At 40.2% G+C, this 25,745-nt stretch overlaps 1 protein-coding gene across 1 annotated transcript; it reads left to right on the top strand.

The window, feature by feature from the left end:
* Nucleotides 1-23,406: 23,406 nt before the first annotated feature.
* LOC306771456 (uncharacterized protein F54H12.2-like) lies at nucleotides 23,407-24,648 on the top strand (the record flags this gene model as incomplete). Its single annotated transcript, XM_079260622.1, has 1 exon — nucleotides 23,407-24,648. One exon carries the CDS (start codon nucleotides 23,407-23,409, stop codon nucleotides 24,646-24,648), a length of 1,242 nt encoding a protein of 413 aa, XP_079116748.1.
* Nucleotides 24,649-25,745: the final 1,097 nt, after the last annotated feature.

Below are 25,745 nucleotides of genomic sequence, written 5' to 3'. Positions count from 1 at the left end.
ATACATGACTTCAGAGGGAGATTAGGGAAAAGAAACCTTTTTAAAAAACAGCAGAAGGTTTGATAAAAACCCTGCAGACTACAAGGATAACAGGCAGAAGCAGAACCCCCCCGCCACTGTCAATCGATGCAGCAGTGATGAGTTTTGACGGTAATGAATAGCACTGACACACTTTCTCCACCTCATAAAGCAGAAAACACTGACAAAATAAGTGGGAAGAAGTTAAATGAAACCACAAATAACTAAGAGATTAACTCAAAATATCTTATTTTTCTAAGGAAAACTGAAATTACAAGACAAATTAGCCAAAATCAAACTAAAGATATCTGACAGTGTGATTGGATTGAACTCATCATTTAGACTTTATATGAAGCAGATTTTTAATGCTTAGTCTAATTTTCTTCTTGGAAAAACAAAGTCTAGATGAAACCAATGGTACTAATGTTGGTATTCTGGGTGTATTTCTGCATTGTGTAAGTTTTATAGCTGCCGTTACACAGGGTGATTTTGCAGAGACACGTCTATTGGTTCTCCCTCTGGATATTAGCGTTGGCTAAGCAAAAACCCACCATTTTTATATGCTGCCTGCTTCAGTTCCTGTGCAAACAATACACCATGGTACATCTCTTGCACTGCTCACTTGCATGTAAATGAACACAGAATGTAGACTAAATATATAGAATAACATATACAATAAATAAATAGGTTAACCTGGAACAAATCTTCGAGTGTGGATGGGGATTCATTTAATTCCAGTTGTCACAAAGTGACTTGTTCCAGTTTATGTATGGGAGAAGATGTCCAGCAGAACAAGAATATTTATCTTTAGTTAGTACAACAAAATGTTGGAGTCATCAGGTGCCGACTGATCCCACTGGACCGCTTCTGATACGAAAAGCTAATCTTTGACAGCGTGTAAGCCTCCAGCCATGGTTGACGATTGGCAAAAAATAGCAAAAACATACTTTACCACCACATATATGTCACACGGAATCATTTTAATTCCAGCATATTTACGACAGTCAAAGGATTGTTTTTTTTTTAATTGACTGTCACAGTAAAATCCTCTTTTCCCCATAAAAAGTCCTTAAAACATTGCTCAACCAACTTAAAAATGGGATCAGCCTTTTGTGCGCCAGCATTCTGGGGGGATCTGCTTCAGAATCGCTGCAATAGCAACGTTACTGCCTGCCTCGGTTTCAGCTGCATGGTTGCTGTTGGGAGACAGAAAAGGGGCACTCCAACACTCTCCATGAAGACGAGTCAGCCCACACACACATACAATAGCTAAGATGTGACTTTCCTTTACACCAAGCTGTTTTTTTTTTTTTCTTTGCATTGAGCTGTTCTTCCCAGCTAGGCTGTCACTTCCTCCATAGCCACTCCAATGTGCAGCTGTCATCTTTTACAAAGTGTCCTTTTGCTCGGGCAGCTTGAGCTGCATAAGATGGTCACATTCCCCAAACCAGTCTTTATTCCTGTATCTTTAGTTCCAGTGTTCCTTAATATACTCGTGCCATGCCTGTTCCCTGTTAACCAATTATATCCCTGCCGTTTTTGTGGCAGGGACGGGTGATACCAGCTGTTTCCAACTACTAAATAGCTGTATTTCCCCAATATAAAAAACTAAATCCAGCAAAACATGCATAAATAAAAATATATAACTTAATTCAAACTCTAAAACCCAAAGCAAAGGGGGCAAAGCAAACAAATCAGTCTGTGTCTACTTTGACGTGAACCATTCGAAACCTGTCATATCACCACACACCATTTGACAATGACTGTTGGATCAAGTGTAGCATTTTGCAAATCAAACACTATACAATTTAATGTAATGTGTTTCTATTTAGATCTAACCACTTTATTAAAGTAAGTTAGGTTTTTTTATGTTCTTAGAATGAGCCACTGTATCTATTTGCTGTGGGTCCATATTCATTGCGCCAGCCATATTTGTATCACTATCTTTACTATGGTGTCTATGAATGGACAAATTTGTTAAGTGTCAAAGCACCACTCGGAACAAGTAATGCTTTACCAGGTACATAGAAGAAGACGGTATAAATGTACACATTTTTAAGTAGTCACCTTTCCTGCAACATGCTTATTTGTGGATTTATTTGTGGAAAAAATTCAGCCACTGATGGCTACCATCCATTCAAAACTATGGTTGACGTTTGAAATAATTTCCATGCTCCTCTTTTTAATTTCTACTTACTGTATCTTTAAATATCACAAAGATTAACTTTTTTAAATTTGTCCTAACAAACTCTTCAGGGAGATGGGACACAGGGAGAAGTATTTGCCTTTCTATAGTTGAGTGCCCAAAGTCCCAAACAACGCAAAAGCAAAACTCTACGCTACCCTGAAGGGTCATGGAGGGCTGCTGTCCTGCAGGTTAAGGATGATTCCTGCTGCAGCAAACTGAAACAGATGAATGGGTCGACTTGTTTGGGCAGCACTTGATAACAAGCCGCTGGGACTCACGTAGTCAATTAACCCTTTAACGTTCACACTAACAAAAAGGCAGGAGAAAAATGTTTCTCTATGGTTTTTCTTTGTTTTTTGTTTTTTATTTTGGACAAGAATAAACAGAGAAAAGGTTTTTTATTTGTTTTATCAAATAGTTGATATGTTAAAGAGGAAGTTAATAATAAAGTAACAAGAGTGAAATGGTTGAAATTTGAAACAGTAGTGTTATAACAAACACTTGGTTTTGGTTTTACACACCCAAACCAGTTAGTAGAGATGCTCAAGCAGGTTTATGAACACAAGTTGTTAAAGAAAGTCATCAAAGTCACTGCAAATCCACCTCTACCAAATGGTAGGCCGTAAAGGATTCATTTGAAACAGGTGTGTTGGAATAGGGAAAAATTACTGCGACACTGTGACTGTCCAGAGCTGGACCACCCTCCCCTACAGGTATGAAATCTTATTTTGATCCATAGTGAGCTGTTCAAATTTGCAGAAGCTTTCTAGGTCAGATTCTCAAAGTCATGTTGGATAAAAAATATATCCAGCTCTCACAAATCTGTGCACATCCAACTTTTGATTTTCAAATCATGTTAAATTTCAAATGATAAGTTTTTGCTTTTTACTTTGCTATCACATAAAATTCTCGTCTCCAAACTTTTTAAAGGAATTGTTTAAATGAATCTATGCAAGTGTTTTGTCAAATTTTCTATATTATATGTACACAGTCTGACTTCTCAATGACAGCTTTTATATTTTTTTCGAACTGCAATGTAGGAATTGTATTTTCCAATTTGTCACTGAACATACCACCTTCCCCATACAATAATTTAATTAAAGCAATATGATGTCATTTCCAAGCCTAAAACACTGTCAGTAAGCTGTCTAAATAAGAAAGAAGCACATTCATTTTGCTACAGATGTCTTTGCTCTGCAACATCATGGTGATGAAACCATTACAACTTTTTTTCCAGCCTGGTGCGTCACGTGACAGCTGTGTTTCACTGGATATCAGTGCACTGGCTTTTTGAATCCACAATATCGCCATAACAAAGAAATGCAGTAGAACATTATTGGAGAAAACTAAGAGATGAGACAAAAGTCAACATCAAAGCTGACTTTTACTGTTTGAAAAGAGCTTTTGGCTCAGAGAAGAGATAGGATGCAGGACAGATCCATTAGATGCAGATTAGCCTTCATTAGGAGGCACCAAAGTGTGAAAACAAACTGATCAAATGTCAGTCTAGCCCCACAGGCAAGTTTTGCCTCCTAAGCCAGGAAAGTGGAATGACATTGGTGCTTGTTTAACACGCAAATAATAAAGTTTATTAAGCATAATTGAGTTTAATTTTCAAACAAAATAGTCAGATTGACATTTAAACAACCACTCCATCAGGCCTGAAAAGCAGCTGCACTAAAAACAAAAACAAAACAAAACAAAAAAAAAAACCATTATTTGTTTATAATTGTATGATTTCTCTTTTTCATTGTTACTGAAACATGCAAATTTAATAAAATCTCAGGACATTGTGCCAGCTTGTGAAAAAAAGAACATTTAACCCGTAATCTGAAACCATTCAAAGTAAACAGCATGTGATAACATATCTCCTACCTCAAGATATATGAGATGCTTTGGAGCATAAATTCCCCATGATAATATTCTAAGTTCAACAGTCATATAAACAGAAAATATATTCAACATGGTGGGGTTAAATAGCTACCTCTGAGACAAAAAGAATAAAAGAATAGCTAATATCTTAAAACAAGAGGTTTGCTGTGCAGATGAGTGAATTCATGTGTCCCAGCTGCCCTTCAATTTCAGCAGTGTTGCATCGCCTGTAGATGAAGATAAATTTTCCATCTAAACCTGCTGTGTGACATTCAGTTAGTCCATGCACAAACACCAGCTTACTGGCGGCTTAATTTACACTTTTAATTATCTGAACTGTAAACCTGTTTCCTGCTGACCCTTAACGGCTTTCTGAGCTGCTGCGAGCAAGAAAACTGCTTTCCCTTCTGCTACTCGGGGTCCTCTTCACCCTCTCAAACCTGATTGGAGCCTAAAAATACTCCCAAATGCAGGATCAATAAGGAACATGTTCTCTCTTTTTAAAAAAGGTGTTTTATAGTGTTATTACCGTTACAATACAGTTATTTCTGTTCCACTGATTTATTTTCTGACTGATCTTTATGTTTCCTTAAAGAGTTATGTTATTAAGTCTTCCTGCAATCAACGTGAAGTCATGTTTTGTGAAAGAAAAATAATCTGTGGAGTTACTTTAGTTTTAGTAAATGTAACAATTAAATCAAATTGATTATTTCTTTTTATTGTATTTTAAATGACCCATACTGGTCAATGCTCTCCATGTTCTTTATCCAGGAGCAAATCAAATAAAATAGAATCAAAGATACTTTATTCATTCCTGAGGGGAAATTCAAGATTCAAGACAGCTTGTCCAAGATTTGACAGATATGGATAAAAAAACTCTTTTTCATTATGACAAATCAGCACAACAGTAGCATTTTCATGTGTTTTATGCACTTTGAATTATTAAAGGCTTGAAGGAACCTAGTAAATAATTAGCTAAATGGTGGGACAAGGTGGCATTGGATGGTGCTGTGTACAGGAAAAGTCATTTACAGCATGTGGATATCAGCAAGTCACACCTGCAATGCAGAAACTTCTCTAGGTTGACAAGATTCAAAAAGTGTGAAAGGATGTGAAAGGATTTTTTGCTTCACACTCTGTTCGGAAGAGCTTGTGTGGAGAAACGGACCGGTTTTGATATTTGGTGAAGTTGCTGTCGCAAAGTGTGATCAGTTTCTGTCAGCGCTAACGCTGAATGGAGCAGAGAGGTGTCAAAACACACATGGAAGATAAAAACTTCCCTTTACTTTTCTTTTGATGGAAATGATGGAAAAAAGAAATGCAACACTGAACATGTGTTCACTGGAATTTTTATGTCATAAGATGATAAAAGCGTGAAGGGTAAGTGAGGGAAGCAAGTCACTGAAGGTTCTGATGATATGGGGACTCAAGTCAGTTCTGAGATCATTTTATCCGCACAATTTTTTCATTTATTTATCTAAAGTAAGATTGATTTACTTTTCCAATCAGTTCTGTTAGTCAAGCAACACTTGCTACACTTGCATGGATACTGAAATCAAGATTGAGGGGAGAAAAAAACAGTAAACATGTCATTTATTTATTGCAGATGGGCAAATTCAGTTTATTATTCTGGGTCAGTTGCGGTTTTATGAGCCCTAAAAGGCTGTTATTGTACAAAAATGAAAATGTCAGGCTCTTACAACAGTTTCTTTTTTAAATTTATCAAAGCAAACAGCCAAAACCAAGCAGACTTGTTAGTGTTCAGAGAACTCATAAAGCAAAACCAAAGCAATAACTCAAACCAGTTTAAACAGGGCTGTAGGATTTGGTATCCAATCTAAGCATAGACACATCAGTTCAAGGCCATTTATAAATAGCCTAGCTAATAGAAACCAACTGACTGCAATGAATCTTGACTTCGATCCAGTCACCTATCCTGAGCATACATGAGGCGACAGTGGGAGGGAAAACTCCATTTTAATAGGAAGAAAAACCTCTGGCAGAATGACTGCCTCATCTGAGAGGAAAGACAGATCATGTGCAGCAGCTTTTATTCAGGAAGACCTGCAAAAATAGGAGAAACATATTAATAATGGTAATGCTGTTATGAGGGAAAAGGATGAAAAAAAGTTGAATAGTCTTTTCTGCTTAGAATTGCAGGAAATTACCCTGGACTATCCATGTGGAAGCCAATTACATGAGCCTCCACTAAAGGAGATGTCACAATAACATACACATGTGCCATACTCAGTCAGAAGGGAGTCTGTGGCGTGGCACAAACAGTGATGGATGGCAGCACATGAAACTGTTTTAGAGCTAAACTGGAAAACTGGCTAGGATCAAATCAACATTGCACTCATTTAAAACTACAGAAATTATATTTACTTAATTTTATGTAGATATGTGGATATTAACTATCTGTAAAGGTTGTACATATGTGTACATGATATGTCACTGTGTGTGTGTGTGTATATCAGCCGTTATATTTTTATATATATATATATATATATATATATATATATATATATATATATATATATATATATATATATATATATATATATATATATATATGTGTATATATATATATATATATATATATATATATATATACACACATACTTCTTAAAAGAAAAAATCTGTTTTATATTTTTAAAAATTGCTCCCAACACTGTCCAGGGAAAAGTGATATTAGCTTTTGGGTAGGAACCGGGTATTTACATAATGTGTCTACATAAAATTTACCACCGCTACCAAATGAACTTCATTAAGTAAGAGCTTGTCAAATTATATGCATCCTTAATGATCTTTTCCAACATATTAAACACTGAACCAAGTATCTAAAGTGAGTTTTGTAGAAAACAACGAGAACATCTGTAGTTACAAAGGTTTAATGTTCAGTGCTACATTGTACATTCTTCTCTTCCCACCTTTTCTTAAACTCGCGTTTTTCTTTTATTTTGACATTGTTATGGGAGAAGTGTTGAAGGAAAAACCAAAGCTTTTTATGTTCTTCTCTTCAGGTTCACAGAGGAAAGAATAGACAACGCAAGTGAGGAAGTACCCCTTTAATTTCCTGTCTGTTTTTACCTTCATTCAGTCCACAGTGTAATCAGATCTTCCTTTGTCTATTAGTGAGGTAAGCCTGATGTTCATGATGATATGCCCCATTAATACACATTTAAACCAAATTATGGCAGAGAATAATTATAAGCAATTACTTATACTAGCAGAGAAGTATAATGATACTTAGTTTGCAGAACAAATTAATTTCCTCACACAGGCATTGTGGCTGTGTGTGTTTATGTTACCTGTTGGTATAAATGATTTCAAATCCTGATTAGCTTAGTGCTCTTACACAAAGAGTAATTTTTGGCCATTTCACTCTTGAAACAGTCTTTTTCACTCCTTTTTTTGGTGACATGAGAACAGCAACTATTTTAAAGGAGCTGTGGTGTGTTGGTGTGACCATGTTGTGTGAATCTGTGGAGATAACAGTTTAGTTTAGCAGAAAAAGTAACACCATGAGACTTTCACATCAGCTGCCAGTCAAAGTAACTTCTTCTAAGGTGTTCCAGTTCATCCAGTTTGATGGTGACTAGGAGAGACCATGAGCATATAGAGAGTGATTAACTTTGAATTTAACCGTTTAACTTGGCAGAAGTTAATGGTTTTCTAACTGGTATTTTAAGATTTTAATCAGTCTGAACTGGTCGTCTTCATCTATTTGTAAAACTTCACTCTCTCTCTCATTGATTCATCCATCCATCCATCCATATTTTTTTTATCATCCATGCATCCTTTGCTTGCTTATGTTCGTTTTTTGTTCGCATTTTTTAACGATGTCTGATTTTGTGCAACTCTTAACTCCCAATACCAATATCAACCAATGTCAATAATTTTTGAGCAAGTTGTGCCAAAACAAACAAAAAATATCCAGAAAACTTAACATGACATCTCCTATATTTTGTCGTTTTGAGGAGACGTAGCTGAAGAGTTTAATATACAACATGTGCATGCTGTGTAAAAGTTATGTCATAAAACAGTAAAAACCAATATCATATTGCATTTTAATGTTGATATCAGTATGATGATGATATCGGACATCTCTATTGTCTAGCCATCTTTTCTGTCATCGACTCATTCATCAATCCATCCTCCTTCAGTTTCTTACCTATTCATCCTTCCCTCATCCATTCATCTCTCCTTATAATCATGTTCAATCATGATTTCATGCCCCCCTACCTTCTCTCATTGTCATCCGTCATCCTTTCCACAATCACCCATATCCTTTCTATCCTTCCTCCCTCACAAGTATTCCTTATTTCTTTTTCCTCATTAATTCATCTTTTTCCTCCTCAGCCTTGTCCCACCCTCCCATCCTCTTCTGTCCATCATCATCTTCATCCTTAACTCTTTACACCCCAACTCTTACCTGTAAACATATTTGGGATATTTCTTCATATTGATCTCATTCATTAATTCCTTTGTTCAAGTTGGAGAGAAATATTTGCTGTTCTTATCAACACTGTCACAGCGTCATAGTCACTACTCCATCTCCTCATATGGAAATCTCCTGAGGAAATTTAGGTACAACTCACAATGCTAGAATGAATAGGGAATGCATCAAATCATTTATTGACCTATGATGTAGTTTGCTATGATAAACGTTGCTTGACAGCGTTTACATGCTATAAATGAGATTTCGTTGCTGGGTGCTTTGGTGAAGTAGACAGGATGGGATGGTGTCACATCTGTTTGAACTGTCATCCACCCAACAGGTGCTCCCATGAAAGGTCAACAGTCAGGTGGTTGATCAGGTCGTCCAATAACTGGAAAGTTGGCAGTCTGACTCGCTCCCGCAGCTTCAGTGTGGTTGGAGATGCCGTTGGGATAGATTGGCTGCCATGTTTCTGTCAGTCTGCTCTCCATCACCAAGTGGGGTGAATGGATAACAGGTTTACTGTGAAGCACAACTTAAAAAGCACGACATCAATCTAATTAAATATCATTAAAATGTCTTAAACTCGTACATGAAATTATGTTCTTTTATTAAATTCTTTATTTTGACCTTTTTACACAAAAACACAAGACAAAAATGAGAAGATAAATTGCTCTAACTCAACAAAACTCAGCTTTACCTTTCAGCTTTGTTTCCTTTTCTGTGTCTAACAACAAGGCTTTGCCTGCATTGCGAATGAGAGGTTGTGCCCCTTTTTTAACAAAAAAAAACTTCTCAGAGGAAGCAAAAGACTTGAAGACCCATGGAATCAAGATGGTGCAGATTCTGTAGATCAGGATATGTGAGGTGACTTGACGCCTTGGTAATTAGCAACCTTTGACATCGGACCCTCCAGAAATGAGTCATACCTAAGCAGAAGGATCTGTGGCTCGCTAATTAACAGAGCATACTAACGAGAAGATTGGTCCACGATGTTGCTGAAGCCACAAAAGAGAAAATTATGATTGGGAAGCTTGGGGGAAGCTTTGAGGGAGGATGAGCAGACAGAGGGGTAATCAGGATGGAAGCAGAGTGATATTTAAAGGTGATTAGAGCTAATCATCGGAGGCCTTACTCCAGCAGAAAAGCAAACGTAGGCGTTCAACATGTGCAAGTCGTGGAATTATTTAAGCAAGCATTACTGAACAAATATTTCCTCTTTTGGTTTGGCATATATACAGTTGATACTCAAATTCATCCGCTTTGCTCGTATATTAAATTTCAAAATTTGAAGAATATTTATAATGTAGAAGATGTGCTTGTGGGTTAATGGAGATATAAATATGATTGCTTTCATTGATAAATTAAAGTTAACTTCAAAATGTAATGGTAATATCTATGTGTGACCTTTAAATTCATTCCTGAGAAATATTAAAGCTTTTGCACCTGCAAAAGTGCACCTTAACAAGACAAACTTTCTTTCTGGGAAATCGGATTTTAGAAAAAAACAAAAAAACAAAAACCAAATGCAAAATCTTTTTTTTTTTTTTTTTTTTAAACTTAATTTAATGTAACAAAGGACTCCTGAAGACAAAGAGAAGATTTAACAGGTATTTGATGAAAATCTCGCCAAGCTGTTGGTGAGACAGCTTATGTGATGATCCATGAGATAAGCAAAGGGTAAAAAAACGAGATGTAGAGTCGAGGAGTCCAGGAAACGAGCCAAAAAAAAACAAAAACTTTGGAGCAGGTGTGTGAGTCTGGGCCTGGGAAGGGAAAGAGGGAAAATTACGAGGTCCGACAATGACAGACTGAAGACCTGCTGTATATAAAGCTGGAGAATGAATGAGGAACACGTGTGATTGATTAGTAATCAGGAGACCGGCTGCGCTGGAAGCTGACCAGAGTGGGAGTGGCTGTGGCAGAGCCCAGTGCAGGTGTAACATTTAAGATCCATATATATTGAATTAGACAAATAACATCAGTAAAAAGTCTGTCCACACCTTTGTGAAGTCATAGGGATCTATTTTTTTGTTCTACAATTCACTCTTTGCAGAGAAACACCCAGTTCCAGTCACAGGGGAAAGGATGCTTCAAGCACATCTTTAATATAAGAAGTGACATGTAGAGTGGGAAAAAGGTTCCTTGTGCTTTATCCTGTTTATTAAAGCCAAGAATAGTCATGTTTGAAAGCAGCTGTTCATGGCCTTGTGTAGAAAGGTAAAATTAAATTGGGATGTAGGATCGATGGCTTATCTTTGATTTTGACAGCTGCAAGGACATAAAGGTGACCCACCAAGGTCCATGGAAGGCAAGCATACTTAAGTACGTATGACAGAAGTCTATTTTCAACCAAAAAGCAAAAGTTTATTCTCCAATATGCAGTTTAATATTCAGGAACAGACTCTTAATTTGTTTAGTTTTGTTTTGTTTTGCTAAATTCTGATTCATTTTACTTTGACTTCATTTCAGAACTTCTGTAATTCTATTAGTTTAGATGTATGTTAGCATCTTTGTTTCACATCAGTTTCGTCCAGACGAGAAAGCAGGTTATTACAGTGCAAACCTCGACATCAACCATGTCAGAGAATCTGTGAATACATGTTCTGCTGATGTTGACAAAAAAACAAAACAAACAAACAAAAACAAACAAACAAAAAAAAACAACAACAAAAATTCAGATTAACTGGATGCAGCCTAAACCTCGGAAAGGATTGATAACACTTCACTGCTCAGCTGATATTACAGCTGCTCTTCTTTTAGAAAGGTCCCAGTTATGAAATATTGTCATTACTTTATTTTAATGTATTTGTTCCTTCACAGCTATGTATTTTTTCCTCCCACACAGAGTGATGGTGTTTTGTTCCATAATTGCCTGTTTTGACTGATCTTGTAATTAAAAGAAAAGGAAAAACCTGATAACCAGTGAAGGATCAAATAAATGATTAAAACAACCAGAAATGGTGCTCACACGACAAAAGTCTGACTTTTGAATTGCTGTGATGTGGAAACAAAGATTATGAGCCACAAATAAAAAGACTTTATACCAAACCCTTGGCAAGATGTGGCAGCTGCATGTTACAGGCACCGTTACATACACACACACACACAAGAAAACTTCTTTATCTTCAAATATTTTATGAAGTTTAGTAATACATTGTCCTGACCTAATACAACAAAATGTATTTAATGTGACCATTACAGAAACAAGGGTCTAAATAGAGATAACCGATGACCTCCTGAAAGCCTGCTTCAGGTGCCTACAGGTGGCCTCAGCAGGACCCCATGTTCCTCTTCGTTAAAAGAGTGGCAACCTGCGTGGTGTTACATAACATCCATCTGCAGAGGTAGAGCCAATCTTTTCTGTGTACAATCCCCATGAGGTTCTGGACCCCATCACAAGAACGTGTGAAAGGCAAGTTTTCTTGGAAAAACAAATAACGCATGCACTATTTGCTCATGCTGCCTCAATTGTGTACATTCATGATGCAACATGAGGGTTGATCTGTAAATTTCCTTGCAATTTATCAAGCAAACGTTAATGGAATGATTAAAATAAACATTGCAAACCACAAACCAGTGTTGCTTTATTTTAAAATTTTGCATTTAATTTCTACAGTCACTACTGTAAATGATACGACACAAGCAGGGCAATAATAGTATTGTATTAAAAACAACAAAAAAAAGTTATATTTCCTCTCACCATATCAAGGAGTTAAGCTTTTTAGACAAAAAAAAAAAAAAAGTGAATAAAAAGTTCAATTGAGCCGATTCATTGACCAATTTTAGGAGGTCCAGAAAAAAACTTGTTCCTCCAATTAAATGATCTAAAAATGATCTGCATTCATCTGGCCGCTCTTGCCTCCAGGAAGAATTTAGTGGTACAGTTGAAGAACCTCCTCACTTCCACACTCTCTCCTCTCACCCAGCGACCCCCCCCCCCCACCCCGCCTCTCGCTGCCTCTTTCCCTTGCTGTTGACATCAGACTGATCTATTTTTAGCTCTGTTCAGGGGATAAGGGAGAGAAAATGACACAGTCCCTGATAGATTTGGTGGATGAAGCAGAGGAAGAGGAGGAGGAGGAGGAGGAGGAGGAGGAGGAGGAAGAAGAGGAAAAAGCATGGGCGCATTCAGGACGCGTGCTAATTTGAATATTCATAGAAAACAGCTGCGCTCACAAAGGTGCTGGGAAAGTGATGAGCAGAGATTCACTGACGGAAATCAATACGGCGCTCTGCTTCCCAGAGTTCTAGTTGACTGGCGTGAGTAATAGGGGCAGCATACTGATGAGAAGTTCGACGGGACACGCTGATGTGGCCGTGGGTTGGCATTTATAGAGATAATTGCTGAAATGACAGGAGAAATGATTTCTCTTTTTTTTTTTTTTTTTTTTTTTAAGGGATGTACTGAACAGCTGGCGGTTCATGTCCGAGGAAGTAGTCACTCCTAATGTTGGACATGGAGAGTGACATTGGATTGTCCTCGATTAAAGATGACCAAGGTGCTTCAGTGCTGCTCTGAAAGCAGAAGCTCAGAGATGGCTAATGTACAGAACCCATCTGCTGACATCGATAGAAACTTGTTTATCTGTGACCACATGTAATTAAGTTATAACCACGGATCACTAACACAGAGGAATGATTTAATTACCTCACAGCCCTCATGTTAATTATGCACTGGACTTTATGGCATGCGTGTAACATGAATAATTTTGATTTAATTGAATCTTATTTTATGAATGTAACTGAGCTTACTGTGTTCTCTTAACTGAATAGTTTTCTGGAAAACAATAAGGTGACCCTGGGTGGGAGATATGTCCTGCTTAAAGTGGAAGTAAAGGAAGGTCTGTTACAATGATATGCCTGTGATTAATCCCAGTCTCATAATTAGTTAGACACTCAGTTTAAGGAGAAATAAAAACATGTATGTGGACAAGTTGTCAATGCTGGGAAATTTGTCGATGCATTAGTTATGTGTGGTCAGTGATGAATTCTCTCCTTCCCACTTGGTAATAAATCAGGACCATGACTGAGTAAAGCTCAAGTAATCCATAGCCATGTAATATATGTTCTTCAGATGGCCTCCATGCTGTTGTAATTACTGTGGAAAGCAAAGAAAAAGATCCGACAGCAGCAGTGACAATTTATGCACATATGCATGTCTATGCTAAATGTTGTGAAGAGTTACTTCACACATACTCACCATGTTTGCTTTGGCATGACTTCAGAGTGCAAAGTTCATTTCTGAGCTCTGATGTCACTTTCAATAGCAAGATGATGACACCCACTGTCAGAAAGAGACATAATAAGAGGGGGTGAATGATGGCGGTGGTCCGTGAGGCTCACTGTGAGCCCCCATGCAAGGCCTCTCAACATCCCAGCTGCTCCCTGGTTGCTGAAATATGACATCCATCTGCTCTCTAGGAAATCTCAAAATGGGTAATGCAGGAGATCATTTTCAATGAGAATTATTACAGTGAAAAACATAATAAATTAAAAAAAAAAAAACCCAACACAGCTTCTTCTTCTGTGGTTCTTTCACTGGTTGCATATGAGCTATCTCCCCACGAGGTCTGGTACTTCTTTCTTTGCACTTACTCCGTTGGGGTACACATTCTCAAGTGGTCTGAAATCTTCCTGAAATATGTACAAAATGAATGCAGATGATGGACAAAAGCTCCATCTGTGTGAGGGCGCATTTAATGCTTAGCATAAAGTAGCCTTTAGAAATGAAAGTGAGACTGTTGAAACTTTTGACCTCCAACCAAGTCATAGAAAAGAAGCAAAAGGTCAAAACCTGCAGAATAAAATAATGTGGGATTCCATCAATTTGGAGTTGATATGGCCTCTAGATGTGTTTATGACCATGCCGAGGAATCGTGGGAAGAAGTGATGGAAAAAGTGCAGCAACATGCCAAGGTTTATAACTTTAGCTTTAGCATGTTACCATCATCAGCCTCGAGAATAAAATGAATGCAGCTGAATGCTGATATTACACATGGAAATAAAGTCTGAAGTTAAACCAACTTTCTTCTACAGACAAATTATGCTTGATATAAACATAACCTGAGTTGCGCTTGATGGAAGCAGAGCGCATCTGTTCATCATAATGAAAACAAATTAAATTTCAGTTCATTTTACTCTTTAATGAACTGACATTGTATTTAAAAGCTTCAGATGTGCTGCTGCTGTGTTTACTATCGTTAAACTGTAATCTATAAGCTGCATTATCAGAGAGATTAAAAATAGATGGTATGCTTTGCAATATAATTTGCAATCTGTACAAAACCAAACAACTGTTTTCAATATTCACTTTTCATTTAGATTTTTATTTCTTCTGTACAACACAACAAGCTTTGCTTCAAACTCTTTAAAAGAAAATATTCTCAGGTATGACCTGACAGGTGGTGCACAACCAGGAATAACTGCTATTGCTTTTGTGAATATTAGGTCTTTGACTCCCATTGTGCATTATCTTAAAGTTGAGGATAAATTAACATGACAGTGACTAAATTTGTGTTTTTTGGTTTTAGTTAAGTTCAGTCAAAACAGAATATATCTTTGTGGGGGTCCGTGCGGAGCCCCCTGCCAAAACCTTGAGAAGGTCTTTGCTGCAGCCTGGAAAATGAGGCAGGGCTGGATATTGGGCGAGGTTGGACATCCAATTTTGATTGGATTAACCCTAACCCCGCCCACTTGACATCCAACTCGCCCATTTGACATCCAACCACGCCCCTTGGACGCCCAACCCCGCCCAATATCCAGGCCCGCCCCATTTCCCAGGCGGCAGCTAGGTGTTATTGAAAACCATTGACAAACCTTCCGTGTTAATTGGACCATTATTTTGCATAATTTAAATTGTTAGTTCGACATCTCTTTTTAAAACAAAAGTTTCTTCCTTTCTCCAGACACAATCAGATGTGATGACAACTTTGTTCTTCTTCTTGTACTTTTATTGATGCTGAATTTTCCATCTCAAAATGTGTGTTGTGCTAACAGGAAAACTGATGTTAAACTGTACTTTTTGCACGTTTGGGTGCACAAACATGCCCGTTGAAGCTAAAACTTTTTGTTGTCATGGCAATACTTCTTTGACACTAGCTCGAGGGTGAAAGACTGCATCGTCACAGCTGAGCTTTTCCACATATTCAATACAGAAAATGCAGAAGATGTTAAGCATAAATTTAATAAAAACGTCCAAAAATTTAATATCCTTCTGAAGCATGTTCATGTCTGGAGTAAATGGGAATGCAAATTGGTGCAACTGAACAGTTTCAGCTGCAGTGGACATTGTTGTGGTGCCCGATTTTCCCACCATCTGGCACATTACGAGTATTAGGGGCACTTTGCTTCACATGATGTTTGACTTATAACTCTGCATCTGTTCCTTGTTCTGACCGTATTAGGTGGATGCGGCATTGAAGTTCCATTTATTGATTAATAAACATCACTTACTGTTTGTTTACTGAGCAGAAGATGCAGCCGTTCATTAATTTATTTCCCGAAATTCCAAAAAAATGCATGTTTTTAACTCGGCCTCTAAAAGCAGCACTTTATCCTCATACAGCAAAGTGATTATGTTTTAAAATCTGCTTTTTCTTCATTAAATGTGCAAATTGAATTGTTGAAGCCATGAAGGCTTTGTGAATGCTTAAGACATTTGGCATCCCCTTAAAAGTGGGCTGGGACCCTGTGATGGCTGTGCCTACAGCCACACATAGGTGAAATCAAAATGCACCACACACACACTTAGACTTATATTTTCAACCAGGATTTAATTTACAGATTATATTTTTGTTCGACATTAGTTTAATTTAGCATCACAACTATTCTGAAATAGTGCACATTTTAGTTTGTTGTGCTGGTATGATTTATGCATTTGTGTTCTTTTCCCTTTAAGTTTCAGTAGCTCCATTCCCTTGGCTGTGAACCAGCTGGTGGCCACGGGGTGGGGCAGATAACTGGACCAGAACATTTGCTGCAATAAAAGATGGGAATTTAGGGTTTTCTTTTGTTCATTTAGTTAGGTTTTTGTGTCATTCCCTAAGTCTGTTTTTCTTTGGGCTGATCAACCATTATTTAAGTTTCCCCTTGTGTGTCATTTGTTAGGTCAGTAAGTTTCATTTTGTTGCTTGAGTTACTTCTGTTACAAGTTCTTTGATTATAGTTTTGTTAAGTTGACCTCTTTTATGGGCCTGACTTATTCATTTATGTTAAAATATTTTTTTTCTTTTTTGGGTCATAATAAAAAAAACCTATTTTTGAACTTTAAACCTGTGCCTGACTGTTCTTCAGTGCTCGGCCCATCACAGGCCCTTTTGGAGACGTCTGTCTTACAGGAGGATGCTTCCAGTGTGTAAGCTGTGCCACACAAAGAAAACAACATTCACTGTTTTCCTAATGATTTGTAACCCCTTTTTTGCTCCTATAATGAAGCTGCTAATCTTTACTTGACTCACAATTTAAATTGATTGTGATTCACCTATAAATGATAAAATGCATCTGTAGATGTAAATTCTTTAATTTGCTTTTGTTTATCTGATTTTCAAAGCTTATGAAAAACCTAAAGGGCATGTTTTTATTTTTTTTTCTGAGAATGGGTCTTGGTTGAACTTAGATTACATAGAATAATAAATCTGAAAGGAATTCTGGACACAGGAATTTTCATATGATTCCTGACAACATGACTGTGCCAAGCGGTGAGACTGCTACCAGATTAAAGCTTATGTTTATGGTTTTTTTCTTTGTTCTTAAGTCAATTCACTTTCTTAAGTAAATGTTTCTTTATTGTAAATACTACATTTTACAATGCTACATGTATAGTTTCTTTTTAGAGTTATCAGTTCAATCTCACTCTTATCATATAACCATATGGCTGCTTGTGTACCTCTTTTATTTTGTAAAAGATTACACTATATATTACACAGAAATCTTTATGTTTTCAGGATGGATCCACGTTGTAAAGAGTTTAAAGGATTAAAGATGAATTTGTTCACAAAAGTTGTCAAGTTCACAACAGGATTACAGAAACAAGAGCTGCAAGATCTGATGACAGCTGTAAATCGGTGGGAAAAGACACCGGGCTTCTATTTGTCTCAGCGATGAAGATGATGAGGGACAGGTGTGCTTCAGTCCCATCAGGTCCAGCTGCAAGCAGACAGGCAAGAGAATTCAAGTGAGACCAGAAAGTGCAGGACGCCAGAGATACGGGGAGGAACTGTCTCCTGACACCTTCGCTCTGAACGCTCGATGATTCTCCTCCGTTTACAGAGTTGGAGCACAAAGTTCAGGTGGCAGATTATCTCTGTAGAAGGCAAAAATAAACAAATAATAATTGATTTGTACTTTATTAACCGAAATTGGGAAATTAGGCCCTGAATTTATCCAGAATTGCTACAGAGCAGTTATATTTCTGTGCCTGGGGAGCAGTTTTGGGGTGGAGAGCCTTTCTCAGGAGCCCGGTGGTTTACTGCAGCTTCTAATGTATCCCTACTTGAACACACCTGAATAAAGAAGGGACCCACTTTATGTCAAAAATTATTTATGACCCCTGTCATCCAATGAGAAGCTGCCACGTCACAAGTGGGCGTGGCTTAATGAACCGGAAGTCCCTCCCCTTTGTGATCCAATCAGCGTGTGCCACGTCACGAGTGGGCGTATCTTAATGAACCGGAAGTCCCGCCCCCTCAGTGATCCAATCAGCGTGTGCCGCGTCATAAGTGGGCGTATCTTAATGAACCGGAAGTCCCTCCCCCTCTGTGACCCAATCAGCGTGTGCCACGTCATAAGTGGGCGTAACTTGGGTGAGGGGCGGTCCCTGGACCACGTGATGTCCGGAAGTGACGTCCCTCCTCCCAGGCGTGGCTCTAAAGTGACGTCATCCGTGGGCGGTCCCTGGACCACGTGATGTCCGGAAGTGACGTCCCTCCTCCCAGGCGTGGCTCTAAAAGTGACGTCATCCGTGGGCGGTCCCTGGACCACGTGATGTCCGGAAATGACGTATGTCCGTACGTCATACCTGGGCGGCATGTCCGGACATGTCTTCTGGACGTACGGCATGCCTGGACGGTGTGCCTGGACATGCCCGGACATGTCTTCTGGACGTACGTCATGCCTGGGCGGTGTGCCTGGACATGTTAGGGGCATGTCCGAACGAGTCTAGAGGTATAAAGAGGGGTCCGGGGGGAAAAAAAGAACCCTTACTTACTTACTGGGTAGAAAAGGAAAAGAAAAAAGAAATGGAGCAGCAGAGAAGAGAATCAGCTCTTTGGACCTGCAATATGGCAAATGAAGAGAATCGAATCAGGCTGAATGCTACACCACCGCCGTCTGTGATTAGCGAAACGGCAGTGACCGTCTATGAGGACAACGGTTTAATTCCTCGAGCTCCTGCAAAAAGTACTGTGTATGTCCAGCGGGTCCAGCAGCGTTCATTCAAATCTCTGCGGGATGAATGGTCTCTTGCTGCATACAGAGTGCGTGGAAGCTGGGGGTATTATTTCAAGTATGAAACCGGTGAGCTCTGCCTGTACCAGGCGTGCGATGGAGAAAGTTTTGGGCCTTTAGCGAATGTCGCTTCACTGACATCAGGAGACTGGGCTGTCTTAAAAATGGTGGTGCCGCGCAGCAGCTCAGAGATTGAGCGGGATTCTCTGGTAGAAGAAGAAGAAGAAGAAGAAGAACAAGAAGGTGGGGAAGAAGCAGAAGAAAAAGAAGAGGCTGATCAGGCATTCGCTACTCCAGCCAAACGATCGAGAAGGGAATTATTTACAGAGAGCCAAAGAATCCCTCGTTACAGCGCTATATGGCAGTCAAAAACCAGCGCCTCAAGTCGGTGGTTCTTCCGAGCCAGCTTCCGCTCCTCCGGGGAGCGCATGGGTCAAGAGGACTTTGTTTTGGAGTCTTTTAATTCAGAATGCGGTGTTTTTAGACCGGTGTTAGTTTTGCCGAGCGAATCCTGGGTGAGCAGGGTGGAAGAAATGAAGGACAAGTTTGACTCCCTTTTCCGCGAGTGTCGAAATTGGAAAGACACGTTAGCGGTGAAAAAAACCTTATTTTTGTAGACCACGCCCCTTTTTGCTTGTACGTCAACACTGTTGAACCAAGATGCCAACCCTGCGCCAGAGACGTCTGACAACCATGCTCTTGAAGCCGACCTCTGCAGCCACCGCGAATGACATCGGTGATGGGGTGGAGAGTCCTCCAGAGGCGGCCCTGTCGAGCGAGATGGAGCACCAGCAGCCGCACCAGCCCTCCTCCGCGGAGGAGTCGAGGGGCGCATTGGAGGATTCAGTCTCCACGGATGAGGGGTATGAGGACTCCCAGCAGGCGGGGCCTCTGGCTACGTGGCTGAGCGAGTCAGTACTCACACCGCCGACTTCCCCGACCCCGTCCGAGGGGAGCACGGATGGCAACGATGATGAGCCGGACGGATGGGTGTTTTCATCCTTCATTAAAGTTGTGAAAACAGCGGTACTCCATCTGCTCACGATGACCCTTCACAAGTTTCGACGAGCTAACTGCTACGGTTGCGAGATCAACCATCCTAGCCAGAGAGAGCATCCTTGTCTAGAGGCGGTGGAGGACGACTACTACCGAGACAACTTTCACGGCATCATACGAGGGCTATGCACTCCTCGTTTTATTCCAGCCATCCAGCATCTGTTGACCCTTCGCAACATTAATTCCGATGACGGCAGAGTAAAAACTGCAGCGGAGACTATTTTATACGAACTGAGATCGGTGAAGAAGATTGAGGACCTTTACAGCATGTTAGACGATCTGATTGAGCAGGATCCTGTTAAAATAGGACAGCTCTTAATGCTGAGTGAGTATTGGAAAAGTTAATAAAGAAGGTGGAAAAAAAATATGGGAAATTACTGGAGGAAACTAACTAAATATGCGGAGGAGTGTGTCATTGACTACTGGCTGATGGATGTTTTGGAGCGAGTCATCGAAAACAGAGTTTTAACTCAAAAAGGTGCGGAGAAGTTTACCGTAAAGTTAGAAACTCAAAGACTGGAAAACATTTTACACCAAGTCCGTTCTCACTCGATCCTGACACCCTGGGAGACGATTGTACAATGTACCGCGTGTATCGATGCATCTGGGATGTCAGAGACTTTTGAAAACATTGTCAGGGAATGGACAAGAGTTTGTGTTGTTGTATCACCTATTCATTTATTTACACTTTATGCTCTGTTTGTCGATGTGATGTGTTACTGTGTGAAAAACAATCTGAGTGTAAATATCACGTCTGAATTGAAAAGTTTGCAACATATTATTCATAGTCACTTGGAAGACGCCATTATAGAGCAAGTCTTCACCATCATTTATTCTTAGGTTTTTATTATTATGATGTTGAATGAAAAAAAAAAAAAAAAATAAAGAAATGGCATAAAAGAAGAGCTCTCATGACTTTTTCTTTTATTCAGTAAAAACTTAGAGGACAGGATGGTTAAGGAGAAAAGGATCATGAAAAAAGTGTATTACAACCCTGAGCATCCAGGCAGCTTCGGAGGAATAGATCGACTTAGACGGGGCGTGCAAGATGAAACGGGCGAAAAAGTCGGAATTGATAATGTCAGAGATTTTCTATCCGAACAAGACGCTTACACTCTGCATAAACCTGCCAGAATCCATTTTACCAGAAATATCGTTTTTGTCCCACGGGCTTTGAACCAATTTCAAGCAGATCTTTGCGATATGCGGGCCTTAGCCGAACATAACGACAATTTTAATTATTTATTAACGGTCGTAGATGTGTTTTCAAAAAAGGCTTTTGTACGTGTCTTGAAGAAGAAAACAGCGGTGGAGGTGGTGAGAGCTTTCGAATCCGTATTTGAAGAAAGCGGCGTACCTAAAAAGTTACAGACGGATTCTGGTAAAGAATTTTTCAAGTTTTGTTGAAGAAACACGGAATTACACATTTTGCCACAGCTAGCGACCTCAAAGCATCGGTGGTTGAACGATTCAATCGCACTTTGAAAGGAAGAATGTGGAACTATTTCACCGCCAACAACACCAAACGTTACATAGACGTCCTGCAAGATTTGGTGAAAAGTTATAACCACAGCTATCACCAAAGTATAAAGATGACCCCCATGCGGGTGACTGATGAGACCGCCTCTCAAGTCTTTCGAAACCTGTACGGAGCAAGGTATGTTACAAAGGCTAGCAAGATGAAATTCAAGAAGGGAGATCTGGTTAGAATATCAAAGCTGCGAGGAGTGTTTGATAAAAAATATGAGCAGAGCTTTACGGATGAGGTTTTCTCGGTAGCAGAGTGCATTCCACGCACCCCGCCCGTGTACAAACTCCAAGTTTACGACGGAGAGTCCATCGACGGGTCCTTTTATGAAGCCGAGCTGCAGAAAGTAAAGATTGGTAAAGACAGAACGTATCAGGTAGAGGAGGTTTTAAAACGGCGAACGATCGGGGGTGAAAAACAAGTTTTAGTACGCTGGAAAAACTGGCCGGAGAAATTCAACAGCTGGGTTAAAACCTCGGACCTAACGAATGCGTAAAAACCTGCGTACGTTGAGGTTCAAGCATTCAGCAATATGGATCTATTACATCAAGACGGATTTTACGTGACGCTGCCGTCCAACTCTAGTAAGGACGTGTTTAAAGATAACACGAGTTCCAGCTATACTGTTGATTTAGCAAAACCCATTGAGCTGAGCGGCGAGTGGCTCGTGGGTCTGTGCGAGATCGTCTACCCGCACACGTGGTATAATCTCCAACCGGACGCTGCATTTTTCGAGCTCATGAAAGTATCGGAAGATGAACAGACGGAAAAAGGTTCCCGAAAATCACAAACACAAACGTTGGTGAGCGTAAAATTTAGCCGAGGAGGGTATTACGCACGGCAAAAAGAGCTGCTGGATCAGATTCAGCCTGCCTTAAGAAGATACATGCCCACGGCGAACGTTTCATACAATGCTGTGACAAAGTGTGTCGATTTTAAAGGCGACGGTCAATATAAAATCCGTGCTTACAGGCCCTTAGCATACATGCTAGGCTTAAAAGCGAATGATTGGTGGACTATCTCCAACCGCTCTTCTCCTCACCCCAGCGACCTGAGAACTGGGATATATAACTTTTTTGTCTACACCGATCTTATTCAGTACCAAGCGGTGGGGGACAGTTACGTACCGCTGCTGGCTGTCGTGAATGTTAGCGGGGAATACGGGGACATTGTGAGCATTAGATATAATACAGTGCATTACGCTCGCGTGTCAAAAAGTTACGTGAAAAGCATACGGATAGAAATAAAAACTGACCGCGACAGACCCGTAAACTTTGTGTACGGAAAGAGCATAGTGAAGCTGCACTTTAAACCGGCTGCGTCAAATAAATAAAGATGGCTCTGAGACAAGATCCTCATCGTTTCGTAAATTATTATGAGGGTCAAGTAGGGGGATCCCTACCCGGTTTTTACGGAGCGCCGGTGATGTATGGCCGCGGAGTAGGATCCATTTTTTCCAAACTGTTCCGTTTCGTTACCCCTCTGTTTAAAAAAGGTTTCGCCATAGCCAAGCCTCATCTAAAATCAGCGGCAAAGAACATAGCTAGCGACGTGGTGAGCCACACAATGGGGAAAATTATGAATCCCGCTAATCAGGAGGGATCAGGAGGGATCATGGTCCTCTCGCGCAGACCGAAGAGACGTCCTCCGGGTGAGCGTTTGCGCACCGCTAAAAAACGCAAAGCTCCCGCCAGGAGAAAATCAGTCGCTGCCGGCAGAGCCCGAGAGAGGAAGGTCGCTCGGAGCACGGACATATTTTAAAAAAATAAATAAATAATTTTTCACGTAGTCATGGCTCTTTTACATCAGAAATCGTCGGAGTGCACCCTTTCTGAATTAGATTTATTTTCGGCCCCGATGACGCAGCTGTCTATAGAGGATAAAACCTACACTGAAATTTCTCCTCTTTCAGCCATTACAGACGGCGGTCCTATTGACTTTTTTATTCCCGGTGATGGGGAGAAATATTTGGATTTAAATGACACTTTACTTCATCTACGGCTTCGGATTACTAACGCGGATCACACCGTTCTGGCCGACGACGCTCAGGTGGGGCTCATCAATTACGCTCTGAATACGATCTTCAGCCAATGCGACGTCATCCTCGGGGATAGACTGATTTCGCAGAGCAGCGCAACGCATCCTTACCGCTCCATGATTGAAACTTTGCTGAACTTCTCAGAGGACACGCTCAAGAGTCAATTTTCAGTGGGGCTTTTCATGAAAGATACAGCCGGGGCTATTGACTCCATCGTCACAAATAACGGACCAAACAGGGGTTTAAATCAGAGAGCGGCCCTCACAGCAAATTCCAGCGAGCTGCATCTGCTCGGGGCCCTCCACGGAGACATATTTTTCTGCGAAAGACTGCTTTTGAACTCGGTGGATTTGAGGATAAAATTAACCAGAGCCAGCGACCATTTCTGTCTCACAGCAGCCAGGGACTCCACTTTCCGTCTGAAAATCTTGGGGGCCTCCCTGTTTGTCAAAAAAGTAGCCGTTTCCCCCGCTGTGCGGCTAGGTCATTCAGCGGCCTTACTGAAAGGTCACGCCCTCTACCCCATCCAGAGAGTTACGGTGAAAACTTATTCTATTCCGGAAAATTCCAGAATTTCTAACCAGGAGAATCTGTTTCTGGGGGCCGTGCCAAAATACGTGGTGCTGGGGATGGTACACCACGAGGCATTCACAGGAAGAAGAGATCTTTCCCCGTTTAATTTCATCCATAACGACGTGGAATATTTAGCCTTATGCCAGGACGGCCGACAGGTTCCCGCCAAGGCCTTCCAGCCTCAATTCAACCAGGGAATCTCGGTTAGGGAGTTTTACAACATGTTTATAGCCACGGGGAGACATCTTAAAGATTTACCGCTGAGCATCGACCGAACTGAATTTAATCAGGGCTACTCATTGTTTGTCTTTAATCTGAACGCCACCGAGGACAGCGACGCCCTGTCACCCATCTCCAGCGGTAGTCTGAGGCTGGAAATGAGATTCAGGGTGCCTCTTCCGCACACGACGACTTTGATTGTGTACGCCTGCTACGACTCTATTCTGGAGATCAACTCAAAAAGACAGGTGCTGGTGGATTATTATTAAAACTGAAAAAACAAAAACAGAATGAATAACCATCAGCTGGAGAGTCTTTTACAGCGCATGCTGGGGAAAAATTTATTTTGTGGCGTGTGGCCCTCCGACCAATTACATTCGTTGAGTAGCGAGCTTCAGCCACCCTGCTATTTTATAGTCAACACGCATCCTTCGCATAAACCCGGAGAGCACTGGCTTAGTCTTACCCTGGAGGCGGATGGAACGTCAACTTTTTTTGACTCTTACGGTTTCAGTCCCACATTTTTTCACTACCCAGCCAGCATTCTGCAGTTTTTGGAAGACCGCTCACATCAGATATCTTATCACACTCTACAGCTTCAGCATCCTCTGTCTACAGCCTGCGGACAACACTGCGTTTATTATCTCTGTCACCGTGCCTGGGGATTCTCTTATAAACAAGTTTTATCTTTGTATACCGACGACGTGTTAAAAAATGACCTGGAGGTAACTAACTTTATCAACGCTGTATCGGAAATCAACGGTCACAATGTTTTAATCACGGGACTTGCTCTCTACAAATGTTTAAAGATTGTTACCGACTTTGTTAATTCAGTGTGTATGAAAAAAGTATGACGCAAAAAAAATGTGATGAATAAAGATTTTATTGAGAAAGACAAAACAAATCGTTCTGGGTTTTTTTTTTTTCTGTTTCACGAGGAAAAGTTTATCCAAGCAGGCGGCTTACGAATTTTCCGCAGTCTTGTGGAAACTTGTCCGCTTTCTTTCTGCTCCGGCGTAACCCAGCGCGGGGATAAAGTTAATTTTCTAGTCTTCTTCTGCTTCTTCCCTGCTTCCCAACCTGCGTTTACCGCTTCCGGTAAATCTTCATCTTTCTGGAGAAGAAGGCGGTACTGCTCGCGCGCGTCAGGATTTGTCACAGTGGATACAGGAACGTTAATCTCTCGCAAGCTGTTTAGAAAATCCATCCAGCCTCTCGGCCGTTGACTTTGAGATTTTTTTTTTTTAAAAGACTGAGTCAGGTTTTTCAGTAAGTCGATCATGTGCGAACCTTTTATTATTTTTCCCCGGTGAATAAATTCCCCTCTCACAGTCCAGCTTCCACCGCTTTCGCTTAATTTCTTCAT

Source organism: Telmatherina bonti, assembly GCF_933228915.1.
Source record: "Telmatherina bonti genome assembly, chromosome: 21".
Classification (NCBI taxonomy): Eukaryota; Metazoa; Chordata; class Actinopteri; order Atheriniformes; family Telmatherinidae; genus Telmatherina; species Telmatherina bonti.
Note: the sequence above shows the minus strand (reverse complement) of the source record. Positions and strands in the feature narration are given on the sequence as shown.